The 22,261-nt window shown below is 33.7% G+C and overlaps 3 protein-coding genes across 3 annotated transcripts in view; 2 read left to right on the top strand and 1 right to left on the bottom strand.

The window, feature by feature from the left end:
* The window catches only part of LOC143921428 (uncharacterized), a 339,615-nt gene that overhangs the window by 285,406 nt on the left and 31,948 nt on the right, over positions 1-22,261 (top strand). The window lies entirely within an intron of this gene.
* On the top strand, positions 9,170-21,457 carry LOC143921406 (endothelin-converting enzyme homolog). The gene is made up of 15 exons (XM_077444708.1): positions 9,170-9,277; positions 14,062-14,201; positions 14,473-14,581; positions 14,662-14,756; positions 14,829-14,941; positions 16,508-16,694; positions 16,764-17,025; positions 17,112-17,388; positions 17,517-17,822; positions 17,887-18,081; positions 18,151-18,487; positions 19,147-19,195; positions 19,267-19,334; positions 20,605-20,891; positions 21,007-21,457. The coding sequence occupies exons 2-15, from the start codon at positions 14,156-14,158 to the stop codon at positions 21,184-21,186; spliced, it is 2,511 nt and encodes an 836-aa protein (XP_077300834.1). The 5' UTR covers positions 9,170-9,277; positions 14,062-14,155; the 3' UTR covers positions 21,187-21,457.
* Positions 13,189-22,261, bottom strand: part of LOC143921412 (uncharacterized) — a 193,256-nt gene continuing 184,183 nt past the window's right edge. Inside the window, exon 3 of the mRNA XM_077444716.1 lies at positions 13,189-13,300. The gene's annotated coding sequence lies outside the window, so the exon portion shown is untranslated. The remainder of the gene's footprint in view (positions 13,301-22,261) is intronic.

Genomic DNA, 22,261 nt, shown 5'->3' with positions numbered 1-22,261 from the left:
ATCAGCGGATTAAAGATATATGTGTTGCATTATTGCTTTATCATTCATCAAAAAGTACTTTTGTTAATTGGCTCTTAAGTTATAGTGTTCTTTTTGACCTTAGTCATTGCATTGTATTCTTTCGTGGAAATATGAATCTGTTATATTTATACATATATTTATATTTTGATTATGTATATATTTTTATTTCATAGAAAAACTATCTCATCTTTTACTTCCTTTCGCTTTCTTTTTTTTATTTTATTTAATTACTAATGCCAACACCTACGCGATTATATTTCATCGGGTACAACACTAGTGTTTAATGATGTTTAAAAAAATATCTCATTATTTATCTACTTCCTTTCGCTTTCTTCTTATGAGTGGCTGCAGTCAGTTGACGGCAGACCTGCATTGATTTATAAGACGGGATATATGCATTTATATAGTATAGTCTTCATTTATCAAATTTTGTTATAATTTTCCATAACGTTATTTGTCCTAATGTGTATCCTATGTACAATTATGAGTAGACTTCGGCTACTCGTCAAACCATTGACTAATTGGCCGTATAAATGATCACAGCTTAGATTTATAATGAAAGAAACTTGACACACAGTTTCTTGATACACATTTGCTGTGAATATATCATTGCAGTTTAAGAGTCTGAGAATATCAACATGTTTTCAATTCAAATTATCCCCATTCAAATGAAATCCACGACTTTGAAGACCGTTGGAATTCTCCTTTTCGCATTCGGGAATGTTACTGATTTTTCACCACCGCTCCACAAACGTAGATGGCCGTGTGCCGGAATCCTTGCGAAACACACTTTGAGCGCAACTGCTCCAGAAACTCACACGAAGGTCGTTTTTTTCGCGCGATCACTTCCAAAGCACTGCGGTCATGTTCCAAGAATTCACCGACTATATAAACTATCCAGAACCAGTGTAGATCATCAGTCTGTTTTTGTGTTCCAAGTGTATTGCACTATTACAAAAAAGCTACAATCAAAATGCAGGCTTTCGTAAGTAGCTTAAAAATGCACACATAGAAGGTGCGGCAAAGAAATGGTCAATTTTAAAGTCGTAAAATTTTTTTGAATTTCAATTGAAAATCCAAATTTGAATCAACAATTTTACTTAAACATTTATCATATTTATTATATTGAACATAGCAATTTGAATATTAGAAATTTCTTTAACTAGTTTTGTATATGATTTAATTGACTATAAATTTCTCTTAGTAAGTTGTAGTAGTATCCAACAATAAGAATTGAGGCAATTCACTTATTATTAATGCCGATATTGTTTCATATATTGATTATATACTTAAATAGATACATAATTTCGGTGAAAACCTTTTCAATCATACTGAAAGCTACCGAGTTGGAAAAGAAGTCCGATTTATTTGCCGCACCCAAAATTTCGCCAGTATATGTACTTCCAAATATAATCGTATAAGTTTTCATATAAAAGAAACAACACGCACTTTAGTTTATAATCAACGTGATGATTACCACTTTCGCTTAATTCAATGAATTATTATATTAAATTGAGGGATTTGCATGAAAAAATACACAAATAAGTTACAAAAAAAGCTAATACTTCAAGGTTTATACTTTGAGAGCAGGCCATTATAGTTTTTTACTTTTTAGCCTAGTTAATTAAATAATATATATACAGCTATGCTGTACCTCACTGGTAAAATTTTCATTTTATTTTTACATACATTTATATACCAGGAAGGCCTAACAGGTAAGCCCCACTGCGCCTTCCTGACCAATTACAAACATCGCTATACAATTTTTTGGAATAATTTTAACAAAGCAACATAGACACTAAGGCTTCCAATCCCGGGATATTCCCATTTAAAAAAAAACGAATCAATGAGTCAAAGCAATGTTTTTTACTTTATTTAATCTTAGAAATTTATGGATGCGAACCGAAAATTTAAAGAATGTAGCCAAACTCTCAAAATTAGTACGCCAGTTTGCAAAATGCAATTGAACGAGAGTTTGCAAAATGCAATTGGAAGTTTTTGAAATATGAAAACATGCAATTGAACTTTTTTTCTTATACATTTGAAATCTTTGATCCCGGGATCGGAAATCCCCAGCACCGCAATCTCGGTGCTGAAGTAACCTTCCGGGATTAGAAGCACTAATAGAAACATATCTATGGATAAATTTACATTTTCGGAGAATTTTTTTTAAATATAAATCGTCAAATTTAGAGATGCTAAAAACCCGAAATTTGCGAGACATTTATGGACAAATTTGCAGCATTTTATACGAATCAGCAAAATTCGAGATGCCAAAAACTCGACAATTGTGAGAAATGGGTAAAGGCTGCCAATTTGTTGAAACCGTTTCAAATAAAATCAGATAAATTAGTAAAATCTGATAGGAAACAATCGACCTGGAGTCACAAACCAGCAGTATCCAGTGGGACTCGAACCCGTGACCACTATGTTTGAAAGCAGTAGAATTGACCAGTGGTTAGCATATAATGCTTTGAACAGAGTGATCACGGGTTCAAATCCCACTGGTTTCTGCTAGTCAGACCTTGGATTTGTGACTCCAGGTCGATCGTTTCCTATCAGAGCTCGCAAATTTATCTGATTTTCATTGAAACGGTTCCAACAAATTGGCAGCCTTTGCCCATTTTCTCGCAAATCTCGAGTTTACAGCACTCTGAATTGTATAAAATGCTACAAATTTACAAATCTGAGCATTAATGAATGTTAATTGATATGTATTTAATTTGTATAATACTTGTATCAAATGTAAATTGTATCTGGCCAGGAAGGTGAATTGGGGTTACCTGGTATATGTATGTAGGTTAAAAAAAAATAAAAAAATATATATATACTAACCACTATGTTTGAAAGCATACATATATCCACGCTGCTGGTTAAACATAATAGAAATAATTAAAAAGAACGCTCTTTTCGTTACCATTTCTATAACGATCATAGAAGTTCTAAACAAAAAGTTCAGGAACACCCAAAAAAAAGCTAAATGAATCAAGTATAGCAAATCCCAATTGATTTTTACTTTTTTTAGGTATTCTTCATGTTGGTGGCTGGTGCCGTAGCCGTGCCTTATGGTCCAGTTGTATCATCAGGATGGGGAGCACCATCATTGGCCGTAGCCCATGCTCCAGTAGCCTACGCTCAGCCCATCGTCAAGCAAGTACTCCAACCCCAATACGTCCAAGCTGCTCCAGTAGTCCATGCTGCTCCAGTAGTCCACGCTGCTCCAGTTATCCAACAACAATACGTCCACCAACCCCAATACGTTCAACAGCCCCAATACGTCCACTCTGCCCCAATCGTCAAAACTTTGGCCCCAGCTGCCAGCAGCTACTCCTCATTCTCCCAAGTGAGTATTCCAAAACTAAATCCACAGCGAGCCATCGCATTCGATTGTCTAAAATGTTATGAAACTTTCAGCACGTGAGCCACCCACAAGTAGTGAAGGTAGCCCAGCCAGTGGCTTATGCCCAACCCATCGTAAAAGTAGCCCAACCAGTGGCTTATGCCCAACCCATCGTTAAAGTAGCCCAGCCCGTAGCTTATGCTCAACCATCATACGTCAAGCAAGTAGTATCCTCCCCACACGGCTGGTATTAAGAAGATGAAGATAACCAAAATTGCCCCTCTGATCTGTGCTTCCTCCCTGTAGATATTATTTTTCGAAATTGTTGAATAATTCAACATATGTACCTCCTTCTACCTTTTTTGTCTTTGTATTAATTATTTATTTATTTATTATATGACACTGAATCAATTTGCGCACGAGAGTCGGCGAACTGCATATTATGTGCGAAAAATTGTGATTGTTTGTTATTTTTGTTATTATTGCAGTTGAATTTTTCAATTGAATAAAAGGAAAATTTAATCGTTGAATTTTTTTTTTCATTTTTTTATTGTAATCAAACGTGTCGAAATCATACGATCGGAAAATGTGATTTTCATGGCAATTTTCGTACGTTCACCCCAAACCTGTCAATCTGTACGTTAATCTATATTAATCGACTTCCTATTCCAATATTTAATATGTGTATGTACAATATATTAGAGTGAAAGGTTTCTTCTAAAATTACATTTGAATATTTTCTATATTATTAATCGAAATATAGTTAAATTGTTTTTATTTTTAATAATTCAAGTTTTTTATTCAAATACTGTTGGGTTGATTTATCATCTTCTTTTACTACATAAATATATGAAGATGAATGTTTCTTGTTAAAAATCTACAGTATAAAATTGAGAACCATCAAGTTTAGCATACATACATATATACCCAGAGAAATGTTATAATAATAGAAACGCATTTACGAATAAATAAATTGTTTCAATATTACGCGGTACGTTTGCATAACTACGCTAAAACGCACGAAATACAACCAGGGTTATCACATATTCACTACAGAAAAAGTTTTATTTTGATATAGATTTAGTTACAATTTCAGTACATATGTATATGTTGGTGTCGGACGTTGGTGGCCAATCCGCTTCTTATCTCAGTTGGCGGATTATTTTTATCCATTTTTTTGTATTTGTCTGTCCTTGGGAACTCTTAAATTAACGTGTAATGTATAGTTTCAATAAAAATATGTATAATATAAAATGAACGATGTTTCTATTAATTAAACTTAAATAATTGATTATTAATATAATTGAGTATTCGGCGCCACCAAGATAAATGTTTTTACATTTATTTAAAAATATTTTTTACATTTCTCTGGTGTCAACCCTGAAATGTTATGTAGAATGCGGGCGATCACCATGACACTTTTAAAAACTGTCAAACTACGATGTTAATTGAATAATATGTTACTTAAATGATCAATTTACTTATAAAAATGTATCCCATGTTGTTTATTGTGTGTTTTTGAATGCATTGTGCAATTTTTAACGATGCACTTGCCCATTGCCCTTGCCCAGAGAAGTTTTTATCGGACATAAGTCGACCACCAAGCATCAAATACGACTAATGCCAAAATTATTTAGGATTGTCTGTGGACAATCGTCACTTGACAACAATATAACGCCTAAAGCCACTTCTATTATTATAATGTTTCTCTGCTTACACATGTACATATATACCATATCATGGTATTCTAACTTGATGGATAGCAAGTGACCAGGACTTATATTGTATTTTATTTTATTTCTCCAAATATACTGAATGCAGCGTCTTCATATTTTATGTATTCCTCATAAAAACCTCTATGATTCGAATTGTGCCATTACGAAATAAGAATTTGATCAATATAAAAAGATATATGTAATTATTTTCCCGGGATGCGAGATGGAAGGGGAATTCTTGCATCTAATATAGTAATAGGTAATACAGGGTTTTCATTTCAAATTAAAACTTTTTCTTTTCAAATTAACCTCTTTTCAATTTGACTTTGAAATGAAAAAGGGTCAATTTGGAATGAAAAACCTGTATTATTAATTATATAGGAGTTACTCGGTCGACTGAAAGTTAGAAGAAAAAGTAAAAGTTGAACTTTTACATGATTGTAGACATTAAATGAAATGTGTATTATTCGTATAAGTAGGAGAAGCACGAATTATGTGAAATTATAAATAAGAATTTCATAACAATTTTGTGAATAATATTAAATAATTGCCCAGATCCTTCTACGATGAGAATCCGATTTATGATTATGACAGTTTCTTTACTTGATATTGTTCAAGCAAGTACGCATATAATCTTTGCTGAAATTTATTTAATTTTTGTCATGAATCGAGCAATGAAGTACATAGTTTGTGGAATTGTCTAGTCAAAGTTTGAAAATTTTCCACACATTGATCGATTAATCGTGCAATACGAGGTAGTGTAAAATAGAACGAAATATACTTGGAAAATATCCATCACACTAATTTGACGACGTGTGAAAATATTTACCTTGGCCGTGGAAAATGTTTTTTCCGTATCATTAGTGAGTGCTGCCTTTGATTGACAACCGATAAAGTTGTCAATGGCGGAAAAATCGTCGGTTTTTTTCTCGAAATTAATACATACGTACGTACAAAGTGCACTTTAATAACCAATAACATTCAAAGCGAAGGCTGCTTTTCTAAAAAAAAAGTCTTTGAATTTATAATTTAATATATATTATAATTGATTCAACAAAAAACAAACAGACGGTGAAATGTGTCACAACTATAGCCATTAGCAGGATGATAAAATATTGAAATAAAATGTCAAAGAAAAATCAATTGACAGGCCTTCGAGTACATGAAGTGTGTACTTGTTTGCACGTGGAAAAGCGTGAAAAATTTAATGTCAAAGTTTAATGTCCTGTTTTAATATTTAACGAAGGGTGGATATGATTGATTCGTGCTCAAACTTGTGAAATTTTTCCACAAAAATACACAAAACGACGAGGAAGTGTGATATATGTGTATTTAACAGAAAAATAAGTGGACCAAGTCAAACTAGACGATTATTATCGAGAAAACTAGTGCCAGCCTATCGTGTCTCCGGCAATATCTCATTTCGTGGAAATTTATGTATGTACTAGGTATAGATTCAGACCTGAAGGGAAATCAAAAGTTGTAGAAAAATAATATTTCTTATACATCTAGGTAGTAGAAAATACAACTAGGTAGTAGAAAAATTTTCTTAAAACCCAACATCTGGTAAATATGTATGTATATATTATATTTAGGCTGATCGTACGTCCCGTTTTTTACGTGCTATTAATTTTAAAGTAATATTTAAATACTTTGAAACATGACTCATTTTACATGTTTCTGAAAAAAAATCGCTTCGTGCTATTGTCTTCATCAAAATTATTTTTAAATAACTAATTAACATAATTTTTAACTAACTAATTATACTTACATACAATAAAAAATTTGATTTTTTATCTTATTTCATTTCTTTTTTTAAATAAATGTACATTATTGTAAAAATTATATTACTTGCATCAGTTGCATATGATTGATTAACCAGCGGCGTGGATTTGTTATTGGTATAGTACGGACCCAAAGCGCGCCGCTCATTGCTCAATTGTTGTAAATGCTTTGTAAAAAAGGTTCGGCAAACCTTTAACAATGCATTTACAATATTTGAACAATGAACGGCGTGCTCTGGTTCCGGGCTTTAGTTATTAGCATATTATGCTTTCGAGCAGAGTGGTCACGGGTTCGAGTCCCACTAGAGTCTCCCTGCTGGTCAGATCTTGATTTGTGCCACCAGATCGATCGTTTCTTACCAAAATTTACCAATTTTTCTGATTTTCATTTAAACGGTTCTTATTAATTAGCATCTCCTTTCCAATCTATCTTGCAATTCTCGCAAACAAACTTATTTTCAAGAGTTATTAAAGCAAACAAATCTTGCAAACAAAGTTATTCTGCGTCTTGGAGCTCGCCAATTTCTATAATAAAATGCTAAAATATTTTTTTTGAGGGAAAAAATGGGGGGGGGGGGATAATTTTTTGAGGAGCGTCCCATTTTGAGTCCTGGGAAGCATGGTTACATTAATTATATTGTAACGTGGGAACATGAGAGATAGTATCCATTGTCTGTGTATTCGTGGGTGAACAATATATACCTCGGATTAGGCTAACGGGACTCAGTAAGTGTCTGAACAAAGGACACGCTGGAGTTCTCACAGAACAATAGACTCACCACATTAGACCTTTACGTGCCTAGACAATAGAAACATAAATGGATCGGGGAAGCTGTGGTGAGCAATTTGGCCTTTATAAGGAGGTACACGCGGTAGATCAGATTATTCTGAAGTGAGCGGTGGTTTCATATGGACCTCTGGATTCGTTGAATAAATACTGTGAAGTGACTTTGGCCTTTCATTTGGATCCTGAACCCACCTCTACGCAACAATATCATATATATAATATCGGTATGTGTCTGTTGGTATGTGAGATAACGTTAGCCGTACTATAATAGCCGTTTCGATTCGACATACATATGTGCATATGTGCATATGTACATATGTACGTCACAGCTAAATCACTGCCAAAAACTATATACGAATACAATAACAGAAGAAAAAAACTTACATATATACTATTTGCTACCAATGTTTCCTCTTGGCAGAGAATTTACCGCCATCTTTTGAAAATTTATTTAATTAATCTATTTTTACATACCTCCTTTACGTTTCACTTACGATTACGATTCAGGAAAAAGTTTGCCTCTTATCCGATCGTTTTCATACTTTGCCATATTGCTCATTTTGGTCATCAATATAAGTAAATGGATCCTCCGCCATTACTATGGTGCAAAAATATCGTGTAAGACGCGTTTGAAATTTGAATTTCTAAAAAGTAACTGACGTTTATCCAATTTTTAGTTTTAAACATAGATGGCGGTAGTAAAATAAAATTATTGGGATTTTTATTCAAAATAATAATTTTATAAACAAATTATAGAAGAGGTATGTTTTTAAAAAACTTTTTTTTGCTACTAATGCTTATATCGGTATTTTATATTAGGGTGGGTAGGTTTTACCATTTTTTTCATATTAAACAATTAAATATAATATTAAATTAAATATATTTAAAAGGTATTTGGAATAAATCAAAAACACATGACCGACGACCCATTTCTTTTAAATTTTTTTTATTTAATAACTTAATATGCCAACACCCATGCGATGATATTTCATCGGGTACAACACTAGTTATACAACAAGAGCTAAAACTGTGGTTTAACAACAATCGTTTAGAATTATCATTTGACAGATATAATTTCGAGTTTGATTTGAGCTGAAGAAAGTTTTCCCTTTTGAAAGTTGTGGAAAAACAGTCGTAGATAATATCGAGACAGGAAGTGGGAAGCTTCGGGCTTCCGTTCGAATGTCGTGACCGAAAGCCTTAGCAACGATTCAGGGCTGTGCCAATTTGATATTTACCACACATTCGACCGTGAACTTGGCGAATTAGAACACGCCTTAAATTTGCAAGATACTTACATACATACCTACATATATATGGTATATCGATCCCGAGTGGGTATTCTCTTTGCGCGCCATTTATTACCTTGGAACAATTGCAAATTAATATATTTCGCACGTCATACGTGCGGTATTGTTATGTATCGATCTGCACACTGCTATGAATTTCTCGATATATTTTTCAACCGGATGTACAACCCTTACAAGTCCGGAATATCTAATGAGATAGTCCGACGAGCTTTGTTTGACGGCAACTGTCATATGAAACAGTTACGCTTCGGCGTAGCACGCGCTACCACGTTGTCGTTACACGATTTTTTTCAAACCGTCGTATTTACATTAACTTACAGGTAAACCATACATTTAAAAATAACAATTAAATAGTACAATAGCTAGTTTGCATGTTTTTATTTTCATTTCTTAAATATATTTCGGCACGGAAGCTTTAAATTTTAATCGGAACCAATTAGGTAATAACATACCACTAGTCATTTGCCAGTCTATTTACATATGTAGAAATATAATTAAACCAATTCGTTTTAAAACAAACTTGGATCACTTTTAATAGATTTGGATCAAAATGATGTCATAAATATATTTGCAGTTAATGTACATGTATGTTCTTTTCGACAAATCACCATCAACACTATAAATCATACACTCGTGCTCACTTACATAGATGTAACTTTATGGTGTACCAGTATTGTGCTCGATGATTTTAACGGGTGGCTTCGGAAAGGAATTGATACATGAACTTTAATAAAGTTATCTATATATGTATATATATATATATATATATATATATATATATATATATATATATATATATATATATATATATATATATATATATATATATGTAGGATCCAAAGATATAGGGAGGATTGCGGGAGAGATAATCAAAGACGATGTTGGTCCATCAATGTACGTTTATTGTACCATTGAGTATAAACACGTGCGCGTACGCACCACCGGCGGCCGCCCGGCCAACGGTTCGACTACTCACCGTCAGTTGGCATCACACTTCTGCCAACTCACAAACAGTGTACACTCATGTGTACCACTGTTTGTACATCACTCCTTAACATTACCCATTACATAATTCGCTCACATACATAAAATCCCACATTAAATATAGGATCCGGATGTGAAGGATTCCAAGTGAAACGCGCAGATTAAGTCAGAACTATTTATTTGGACATGTTATCTTCAGGCTTGTTCTCCAACAAGTGACCATAACAACACGCATCCGGTCTTTCCCAGGCATACCACACACACTCTATCTCGGCTCGTTTAAAAATCAATTCTACATTCGGTCATTCCTGACTGTCATTCGCCCTCGGATGACATTCTTCGTCTTTTATATTTTTACAGCATTTCATCTCACATTCTTTTACATTTCATCTTCTACTCTATACAATGTATCATCTTACATTCTTTTAAAACATTTCCTCTATCATCCTCAACAATGTTTCATCTCACATTCTTTTACATTTCATTTTCCACTCTATACAATGTATCATCTTACATTCTTTTAAAACATTTCCTCTATCATCCTCAACAATGTTTCATCTCACATTCTTTTACATTTCATTTTCCACTCTATACAATGTATCATCTTACATTCTTTTAAAACATTTCCTCTATCATCCTCAACAATGTTTAATCTTCCATTCCATAAAATCATCTTATATTCTCCTAAACATGCTTTCAATTGTCACAATTACAATTTAAATCACAATTACAATCATCATCACAACTACATTTCAATACACTTATACATCAATCATTTCACAATTTACATAACAATTACAATTATAACAAATTAATCGTTACACATTTCACTACAAATCAATTTTTTCATTTCAACACAATTCAATCTTCAATAAAGTTACACATAACAATTAAAGTTACACATAACAATTATCACAATTAAAATTTAAAATTATTTCAAGCAATACAAAACATTAAAATCAATACCTTTACAATGACAAGTTAAATCTTTACATCGGAAACAATCACATTTTATAACATTACTAGAATTAGCAATAAAACATTAAAATCAATACCTTTACAATGACAGGTTAAATCTTTACACCGGAAACAATCACATTTTAAAACATTACTAGAATTAGCAATAAACATTAAAATCAATACCTTTACTATGACAGGTTAAATCTTTACATCGGAAACAATCACATTTCAAAACATTACTAGAATTAGCAATAAAACATTAAAATCAATACCTTTACAATGACAGGTTAAATCTTTACATCGGAAACAATCACATTTTAAAACATTACTAGAATTACATTTCAATACAGTTATCTTATATTCTTCTAAGCATGTAACCAAATTAAAACATGATTCAATATACAAAGCACTTCCCAAAAATACTAGAATAAGCAATAAAACATTACACTTTTCAATCATCAAATTACAAGTAAGGCTTAACTAAAAACCCTCCAGGTCTTTCACTTATTCTCTAATTCACAAACGCACACTTAACTTCCATCGGTACAACTTAAATACTATCCAATGCCCGTGGCGATTCTCCTTGAGCATCCGATGAATCTGCCGTCACCCCACAGATTTTCTGCTAGTAATTTACCATAAATGAAGTCAACACATATTGGTTCTGGCTCACTGATACATCCAGTAAGTCTTTTCTCAATCCATGGTTCCATTTTCTTTTCCATTGAATTAACATCAATCCGACTACGACCAAGCTTGAAAGTGAATACAGTGTCTTTTGGTGTTGAAATTTTGACTGGGTCCCTTAATCCTTCTTGTGATTTAGCCATATCTTTCTCTTTGTCTTTATGTTTTTCCTTTTCTTTATTCTCATCTTCAGAATTCTTCAAATGACTATAATCCTTAGATCCTTTTCTAAATTGATCATCGGGTGGTTGATCTGTATTTGAAGACGGTATGTCTCCGTAGTCCCAAAATCTTCCTCTTTGCAAACCATCACCGTCCATACTTCCATCAGCCAGGTTCACACCTCCATCAGCCATGTTCGCATCGTCCTCTTCATCATTGGAAACAATGAGTTTTCTTTGAGCAGACATCTCTCGTGAAGCCCGTTGCTGCAAAGGTCTTTTTCTGTGCAAACCATCACTGTTCACACTTACATCGGCCATGTTTACATCTCCATCGGCCATGTTCGCCTCGTCCTCTTGTGTTGGAATACTGACTGGTTCTCTTATTTCTTCTTGTATTGGAATACTGACTGGTTCTCTTATTTCTTCTTGTATTGGAATACTGACTGGTTCTCTTATTTTTTCTTGTATTGTCAAGACAGTCTTTGTTTTGGTGCTGTTACATTGAGCTGATATGTGCCCAAACTCGTTACAATTGAAACAACGAGTTCCTCTCGTCTTAAACCTACAGTCGGCTGCTAAGTGACCACGTCCACTACAATTGTAGCATCGTGAACTCAGTCTTTCTCGGTTTTCACGGTTTCTCACGGACCCCGTCACCCTGGGTTCGTCGTCCTCTCTAATTTTCTCGCACTGCGTAATTCGCGTCTTCAGCTCCTTAATAGATCCAGCCCAGCTCAGAATCAATTTTTCGTACTTATCAAACCCAAGTCCACCAATTATGTACGCGATAATCGCCTCTTCCTCAATAAAACTACACTTGGCTGCAATCCCCTTCATCCGGTAGATATAGCTTAAACTGTCTTCTGCTTTTCCCTTTTTCTCTAACCTCAGTTCTCTGTGCACGTCCGCACTATTCAACTGATGGCCAAACTCTCTGGTCAATCGTTCTTTTAATATCGCCCACGTGATTATGCCCGTTTCCGAGTCCAAGAAGTTCTTGGCAGTTCCTTCACACAGCATCCGCCCATACACCAACTGTTGTGTCTCCGTCCAGCCGAGGATTTGCGCGTTTTCTTCGAGGCGCTCAATCCACACTGCAATAGGGCTATTTCTGCCGTTATATTTCGGCAGACCGAAATCAACCTCCAGATCTCGGAAATTGAACTGTGGTATCTCCCTCGTCGTCGTTGCCACTGGCGTCGTCTTTCTCGTCGTGGATATCATCATCGTCGTGTGGCGTGTTCGCTGACGTGACGTCACCGACGTCACGGGCTTCCGCATTCTCGTCATCGCGCGCGCGTCCTAACCTCAACTGTCAAAACTCCGCGTCGTCGTCTGACCGCTTCTGGCTGTCACTCGAAATGTCTTCAGGCATCCCGGACGAGCCCCCAAATATAGGATCCGGATGTGAAGGATTCCAAGTGAAACGCGCAGATTAAGTCAGAACTATTTATTTGGACATGTTATCTTCAGGCTTGTTCTCCAACAAGTGACCATAACAACACGCATCCGGTCTTTCCCAGGCATACCACACACACTCTATCTCGGCTCGTTTAAAAATCAATTCTACATATATATATATATATATATATATATATATATATATATATATATATATATATATATATATATATATATATATATATATGTATATATATATATATATATATATATATATATATTTATATATATATATACATATACATATATATACATATATATATAAATATATATATATATATATATATATATATATATATATATATATATATATATATATATATATATATATATATATATATATAAAATTGAATGTCCGTATACGATGGAACTTTCAGGATTTGTTGTATGCATGTCCGGGAAAATTACTGTGAAAAAAAACTCTTAATAATAATATTCGTAATTAAGATTTTACTGACGCGAAAGTAAAGCTATCCTCCCGCCTTCAACGCATCGCGCCACGCCTACCTCGCACTTGAATGTACTGACCATTCAGGGCTGTGTCACAAACACAGCGGATGGCCCACATCAACAAATATATCTATACCTATACATATATAAAATTGAATGTCTGTGAAACGGGAACGGGAATGCCACAATAACGCGGAATTGCACGCGTTATTGTGCCCCCCCCCCCTCCCCCACTTCCCCGTGCCTAGAATATTTTGCTCTGATTACCCACACACACAGTCACGTATCCGTTTTAATATATATTATTGTCCAGACATCCACACACATCACATCCGTTTTTATATACATATATTATTGTTTGCATTTTTTTAATTGGCGAAAATAATTTTTGATTGCAGAACTGAGGATGTGATGTTATAAATATGAATCTCAATGGATCATTTACTTTAGCTTCTTCTAATACAATAGTTTAATTTAAATTTCATCGCCGAGATGAATGCATGGAATCAAGGAGAAGGCAATGGCTTGTCCGTCTCTGGTAAGTTGACACGTTCTCTATATTTGACTATTTGTTTTAAATCTTAATGATCCACGTATTGTAAATAAAATCAAAAAAATAGTTGAAAAAGTGGCATTGAACATGAAATGTATGTGTTTAACGAATTTGTTGTCTGCTAGTGTATGCAAATTTGACTTTGCTGTTGGCTTATACTACGTCACGTTCCAATATAATGAATTTTTAATGCAAATTTATGCTGATTGCTCTCGAGTTTTTGTTTGTAATATAACAATGTGATTAAATGTTTAAGAGACGAGCAACAATATCAACAATTCGGCGGGAGGAATCATTAGAAAAAAATCTGACGGAATCGGAGCATCCGACAGTTATCTCGTAGCTGTCGGATCGAGATCGGCCAGGTTAATTAAATTAAATAATAAAATAAAATATACACTTGGTTTAATTACAACACAATGTATGATATTATACTGATTTATAGGTTTCGAAGAAAGTATCAAGAAAAAATCACAATAATCGTACTGTTCGTTATACTTGTTATATTGTTCATCATAGTCATAATAGTGTCAATTTATTGTAAGTAATTCTAATTAAATTCATATGTGGAATATTTTCACATTATAAATAATTTGTTACATACTTTTACAGACGCTTACGAAAAAAAGAACAAAGTCTGCGAAAGTCGAGAATGTATCAGATCGGCGGCTAACCTTTTGATGTCTATGGACCAATCTGTTGATCCTTGTGATGACTTTTTCGAAGTATGTGTATTAATTCATTTCTCGTTTAAAAATTATTTAATGTACATGAATATAATTTATGCCTTGAAATCGGATTGAAATTTATAGGTTATAGTTTATTTAAATGGATACTATTATTTTTTTTACAAATTAATGTATTAAGGTAATTGAAAATCTATTTTTCATTACAACATTACCGAATTTGTTATTGTATTCTAAATTAGACTATATACAGACTATAGGCTCTATAGGTTCAAATAGCCCTGATATATATGTAACTTTCTGAAAAGGTTACAATTTTAAAAAGGCTATCCTTAGTTTCACTTCGCTAATCGGTCAGGCAATACATTCCTACATTCTTCCGATCGGTTTGAAACTTTGCCATTTTGCGCGGTTTGGTCACCGATAGAAATTTAAATCGACGGTGAAAAATAATCATAATAAACACGTTTAAGAATCTAAAAATTTTGGAGCCGATGACATTTCGTGGCCAGTAGCCATGTTTGTTTGACTTTCCGCCCCCCCACTCATTTTGTAAGATATTAATTGTTTAAACGCCTATATCTTTATCTTGTGCACACTATATCTTATGAAATTTGCATTATAGGCTTTCATTATCTCTCATATATATTTTTACTTCACAAATAGGTTATATAATTTTTTATTACAAGCCTTTTATTAGTTTCACTGACTGTGTGCACATGGGGCAATATTTGTGAGCTGATTTGAAACCACTTCCACTTTTCCAATTGCTTTAATATTTTACCTATTTTATTTAATAACGCTTGAGGAATTTAATAAGAAATCATTAAAATTTTATCAGAATCGACTGTCAGTTTGACGCGATGACAGCTGGCTATAAGAATAGCCTGCTCGCCGCCCCTACTTAAGGTTTTATAACAGTAACTTTTTTCACTATATCTCATGTAAACATTATATTACAGGCTTTCACACTTCCTTGTATACATTTTTAATTCACGTATAGATTATAGAAATACTTAAATATTTCCCAAATAACACCCATCTAAGCAATGCCAGGTAATTCTACTAGTAATACATAAAAGAGGACTTTTTATAATTGTACAATTTACATAATAATTACCAATGTATGCTTTATCATAAAATCATTAGGTTCCGAGTTAAATATAATAAAATGTTTTATAATTCGAATTATATTACTCAATGATGGTTGATAGATACATAGTTGCATCCATAATCTACTGACCAACATGCATTTTATGTGAAAATAGCAACTATCACTCTATTCTGATTATAGTCATCGATAGGAAATATCGCGATGGCTTCTGGTCACGAAATTCTTAAATCAATAATGCACTTTGAGGTGCATTCGTTGTGCATTAGACAAACAAAGCGTGACCGAGTGATCGTTTACTATTCTTTAAATTTTTTATTGATCCAAGTCATCGTATCCATAATAGAATCGATAAAAAATTAATTACAAAGAGTTTATTCAGATACAAATGTACGCGAAGGTCGACTCTATACGGACAATGCAGCAATTAAATATTAATTCTGAAGCGTACATATGTACATATGTACATACTATGTATTATACTTCTGTTTCAGTACGCTTGTGGAAATTGGGCTGAAGATCATCCCCAACCTGATTTTTCAGTATCGTATGACTGGTTTACGGAAAAGCAGAAAAGGGTTCTCCGACATATTAGAGATATTCTGGCTCAGAATTCCACAGAAGATGAACCACTTCCTTTAGTACAAGCTAAAGAAATGTACGCAGCTTGTATTGACATAGGTAAGATATTCGAAAGTTTTAAATTGAAGTGCATAAAACAGCTGTAAAATTTGTTTCGCCTTTTTATAGAAACTCTGGATAAGTTGGATATGACACCGGTAATAGATTTTATGAAGAATGTGAAACTGCCACCGTTTCCCACCGTTTTAAATCTGACAAAACCAAGCAATAACACTAACTTTAAATTTGACTGGTTGAGTACGATAGTTAGAATTAAGAAAAAGATGGCTTTTGATACTTTGATTGGTTTTGAAATATATCCAGATAGTAAAAATTCGACGCTTAAAAGATTGGTATTTGGTCAGCCTTCAGGTGCTGATCTTCTTCCAGGGTGAATAATTATTTTAAAATCTATATACGTATATTCTTAGGCAAATATTTGTATTTAAATCAAACTGCATGCTTGATTGATTTCAGTTATAAAGATCTAAATGAAATATTTAAAATTTTAAATAAGAACAAATATGATAAACGAAAGAGGCCTGCTGAAGAAGAAGAAAATGATGAGAAGGAAGAAGAAGAAGAAGAAGATTTAAAAGTGATGGAAATCTATAAAACGATGATGAAAGAAGCTTTAAAAGAAGTAGTCAAATGCTATAACGAAAAATTGTACAACGAAACAGGAGAAATTCTAGATAAAAACATAGATAAAGTACTTGTAGATTACATCGCATACAGTAAAATAGTACACGGAGTAAGTATTTATCGCTAATCTCAATTCGCGATTAAGTTTTTCGATTTCGTTTCTGAGAATCTTTTATCAAATGGACAGTCATATTAGACAGTATGTGCAATGTAAAATAATATTCACTTTAATTTAAGAAGATCGATTCAAACGACACCACCACATCTAATAGCACCCAAAGCAGTATCGAAGATGAAATTGTTTTCTATACGGTGAAAGATCTTCAAAATTTGACCGACACGTATCTGGTGAGTCAGAATTTGAGCAAGATCGATATTTTCCTACCGTACCTGATAATGGTCTTCAACGGAACCGGAGTGAAGTTAAATTTGAGTCAAGACTTGATAATGACTTCTGAATATGACATCACAAACATGAAGAACACTCTCAGTAGCATACAGAACATTTCACCGTTGAATTTAGAGCTGTTCGTCTGGCTTCAGGTGATTTATTCAATACTTGATGATGTATTCAATGGATTTTTATTATTATTGAATATTTTAACAGATTATAGAAAATTTCATCCCTCACACCACATCAACTTTGAAAGCAATGTATGATAAATACGTTAAAATTTTGACTGGAATTGAAATTCACGTTCCGAGATCTGTGTATTGTGCTCGTTCTGTGACCAATATGGTGGGTATGGCTATTGGATATGCATTTGCTGAAGAATCCTTCACTACTACGACTTTGCCCAAAGTAACAATTACTTTGATCGATTGTAAATTATTATCGATGTACAGAAGAATCATCTAAGTTCATTTTCAGATACAAAAAATGCTTTCAAATATCAAAAATTCTTTTGAATCCTTAGTTTCAACATTGAGTTGGATGGATTTGCCGACCAAAAGGGCAACTGTTGAGAAAGTGCGGAGTATGAAAAGCCTTATAGGCTTTCCCGACTGGTTGTTCGAGCCTGGAAAATTGGAAGAGTATTATGAGGGTATGGAAACTGATCCTAAGATGCATTTAGAGAACCAACTCAATCTGTTAGAGCTGGGTTTTAACAACAAGATCAAGAATTTTAGGAAGCCGTATGAATCCGGCTGGGATACCATTCCGACAGAAGTCAACGCTTATCACACTTTTCAAGCTAATACTATAAGTAAGATTTCGATTGTTATTTATTTAGATTCAAGTTCAATTTCATAGCTAAAAAATAAAATGGTTTTGTTTAAAAAAAGTTATGTGTGTATAAATAAGAAAAATAATATGCACGAACATCTCATGGATAATCAAATAAACCACGTTTTTATTTTTATTACTACATATTCAGTTCTACTGATATTCATCAGTTGTTAAATTCATTGTAATTATGTATAATGAAGGGTAAATTTCGTATTATCGGGGTTTCAATATGTTGGCTTCACTGGAGCAAAGAATCACTAAAATTGTGTACGCGAAACTTGGCGGAGAATTTTTAAGTGAATCTTTCATAACAAATAGGGTAATAAATCTGAGATAAAGTCTACAGGTAAACGCGACGGTGATTGTTTTTACGGTTTTATTTCGCACATTTGACTTTCATGATAAAACACGTGACAGTTAATGTCGCTGCCAACCTGAGAATAATCAGGATGAAGCGTTCACGAACACGTTATTTCACCCGTTCATGAATCCATACATAAATAAACCATTAAAGTTTATCATTTACAATAAATAAATATATTATTAGTAGTTTATTATGCTTTTAAAATTTAAGTATAGACATTTTCTATTGGCGGTAAATATAATATGATAATTTCGGTATTTTTGCGCATGCAGCTATTCCACTCGTGATGATGCAATATCCATTTTATGATTTGGGCCTGGAGTGAGTATTATATTGTAATTTATATTAAATGTATTGTTAGATGTTTTTATCACACGTGTGTTTTATTTCAGGGCATTGAACTATGGAGCTTTGGGTACAATTTTGGGACATGAACTTACACATGGATTTGATAATTATGGTACATATAGATTATTTTTCTACTAGTGTTGTGCCCATTGATAATTTAATGGGTGATTTGGGAAAGGAATCGATACGTGAACCACACCCGAGGCTATTGTCGCTAGCAATTTCAGTATGCACAGCCCTTTCAACGTTTACATTGCCCCATTACTCGACACTCGCCCAGCCGCCCACGTACAAGTGAGCATGTGTATGTTTGTTTTTGCAAGTGTTCATGGCGCGATCTCTTGCATTCTAATGAACTTGTGATAATTTAAATATACATATGTATGTATATATTTTTGGAATATCCATACTCCATGCAAAAAAAAACACGAATTCCCCTTATTTTTATATAGTATAGTACGAAATGCCATTCTGCCTAAAGAAAAAGATTTTCGATCAATGCGTTTTTCCAGTGATGACGTATGGATGCAAAACTTGGATATTGAACGCCAAGATGCTACATAAAGTTCAATACACTCAAAGAAGTATGGAACGCTGTATGCTTGGCATAACGAGGAAAGATCTGAAATGGAATACGTGGGTGAGAAGTATGACAAGAGTTGTGGATGTAGTGGATATTTGAAATGAGTAAAGAGATTGAAATGTCATTGGGCAGGCCACGTGGCTAGAAGAATGGGTGAAAGGTGGACAAAAGAAGTACTAGAATGGCACCCGAGAGAATGAAAAAGGGTAAAAGGAAGAGCACAGGGAAGATGGGTAGACGAAATAAGGGAAATTTGTGGAGTGAGATGGATGAGAGTTGCGCAAAATAGAGACGATCGGAAGCGTGTTGGAGAGGCCTTTATCCAGAAGTGGATGGTGAGCGGCTGTGTATGATGATGTGCCACGGCCTCGCAACTTTTTTTCAAGCCAAGGCCACTTTTTACAATAATCAAAATCATGCTATTTTTAACATTCATACTAATTATTCCTGTTTTCATTGTTCTTCCCGTTGAATGAGTTTAGTATCAGCTTCTTCTTCTTCTTCTGGAAGTTTATATATGTAACTACTGCTAAAACTCCTATTCAAGAAGTGTCCTGTTAGAAATTTTCATTAAGTTCACTTCCAAATTCCTCTATGTAGATACCAATTAAAAATCAATTTCGATACCGAATTTTCACATTTTACTCTTGGGCTGGCAATCCGTGATATTTAAGGTTAAGTTTGAACCATTGCAGCATTACAGAAGTCTCTAATGCGCCACAATGGTTTTATTATATATGTGTGGGCTTAGTTAAAGTGTATATACATAATTTCTGATGATGAAACTGTAAAAATTTAGGTCGGCAGTATGATAAAGATGGTACATTTGTACAATGGTGGACCAACAGTACAATAGACAAGTATGAGAATAAAACTCAATGCTTGGTACGACAGTATTCTAGCTTTTACGTGCCTGAAGTTGATGATTATGTAAATGGAAATTTGACACTAGGAGAGAATATAGCAGACAACGGAGGGTTGAGATCATCTTTAAGAGCTTACTGGATGGAGAAAGAAAATGTTAAAAAATTACCCGGACTACCAGCTTTCAATGGAGACCAACTCTTCTTTCTGTCTTATGGGAATGTACGTATGACGATTGCACTTCTAACGTGCAATCTTATATACTTGACATACATACCTGACCTGATTTTTAATTTGTAAGATTTATATGTGAATTTAACTGGTTCGTTTTGTGTAGTTATGGTGCAGCATTAAATCTGCAAAGTCTCTGAGCTATGACATAAAAGACGAACACTCTCCGAGTCATCTTAGATTGAAGGGTACTCTCCAGAATATGCCAGAGTTTGCCAGAGCTTGGAAGTGTCCGTTGAATTCCACTATGAATCCTTTACCTCATAAAAGATGCATCATATTCTGAGCACTGTTTTTGTACGCTATTAAGTATATTCTGAGCACAGGCTGTGTGATTTTGACGCCTATTAATATATTAAATAAATGAGTAATAATTTGCAATGATGATATATCAAAACTATGACACTTTTTTGATAGTGTTGAATTTGAAATGATGATGTATTTTTAATAAATAAATAAAAAAGCAATATACGATTTTGTAATATTGTTAGAAATGCTGTGAATTTTATCGTTAATAATTTGTATGGACCAATGTAAATAAAATAATTTTTAAATTTTAGCAATTTTTGAATTTTTTATATTAATTATGATTTTTTATATCAATTTTGAATTGATGCATTGACGAGTATTCAGAAGTGAATGGAGTCAGGTCGAGGTACAAGAAAACACACGGGTAGGTTCCAAGTATTTATTGCTGCTCTTCAGGTGGTGGCCAGGTTCCGAATGCCACCATTAGAAAGCGTCCCAAAGTTATATACATCGGGCGCAGACCGATATATACGCGGTCCTCATTGGCTGATGAGTCGGGCGTTCCTATTGGCCGTAACGCCCGACTCCTCTATTCGTCGACGTCATCGTGACATCATCGGTCTACGGGCGTCGCTTTTTACTTAATAGTATTATTTTTTAAATTTTAGTGATGTGAAGCTAGAAGCAGGAAGAGCCTCTCTTATTAATTTCGAGGTTGACATACAGAGGTGACAAAATACGTGGAGATACAGATGTGTCTGTGTTAGATTTTTTGTTCATTGTAATATCCGGATTACATAAATGACCTTCAATATGAAAATGACATGAAAAGTGCTGGAAAAACAATATTTCTTCCTCGCCACTTTATATATATATTTATATTGAGAGTAAAGCAGTGTTTCCCGACCATTTTGCCTCCACTGACCGGTGAGAATAGGAGAAATATTTTGCCAAAATAGAAATAAAACACTATTATTTATGAAGTATTTTGTTAGTTAGTTTAAAAACTTTCAATATAACAGGTAGACAGAAAAATAAAATAAACACAAAAATCTAACAAAAAAAAAAACCTTGAAATTTATGAAAAAAACTTTGTAATTTTGGAAAAAATC

This window comes from Arctopsyche grandis, chromosome 13 (genome assembly GCF_051622035.1).
Source record: "Arctopsyche grandis isolate Sample6627 chromosome 13, ASM5162203v2, whole genome shotgun sequence".
Classification (NCBI taxonomy): domain Eukaryota; kingdom Metazoa; phylum Arthropoda; class Insecta; order Trichoptera; family Hydropsychidae; genus Arctopsyche; species Arctopsyche grandis.
Note: the sequence above shows the minus strand (reverse complement) of the source record. Positions and strands in the feature narration are given on the sequence as shown.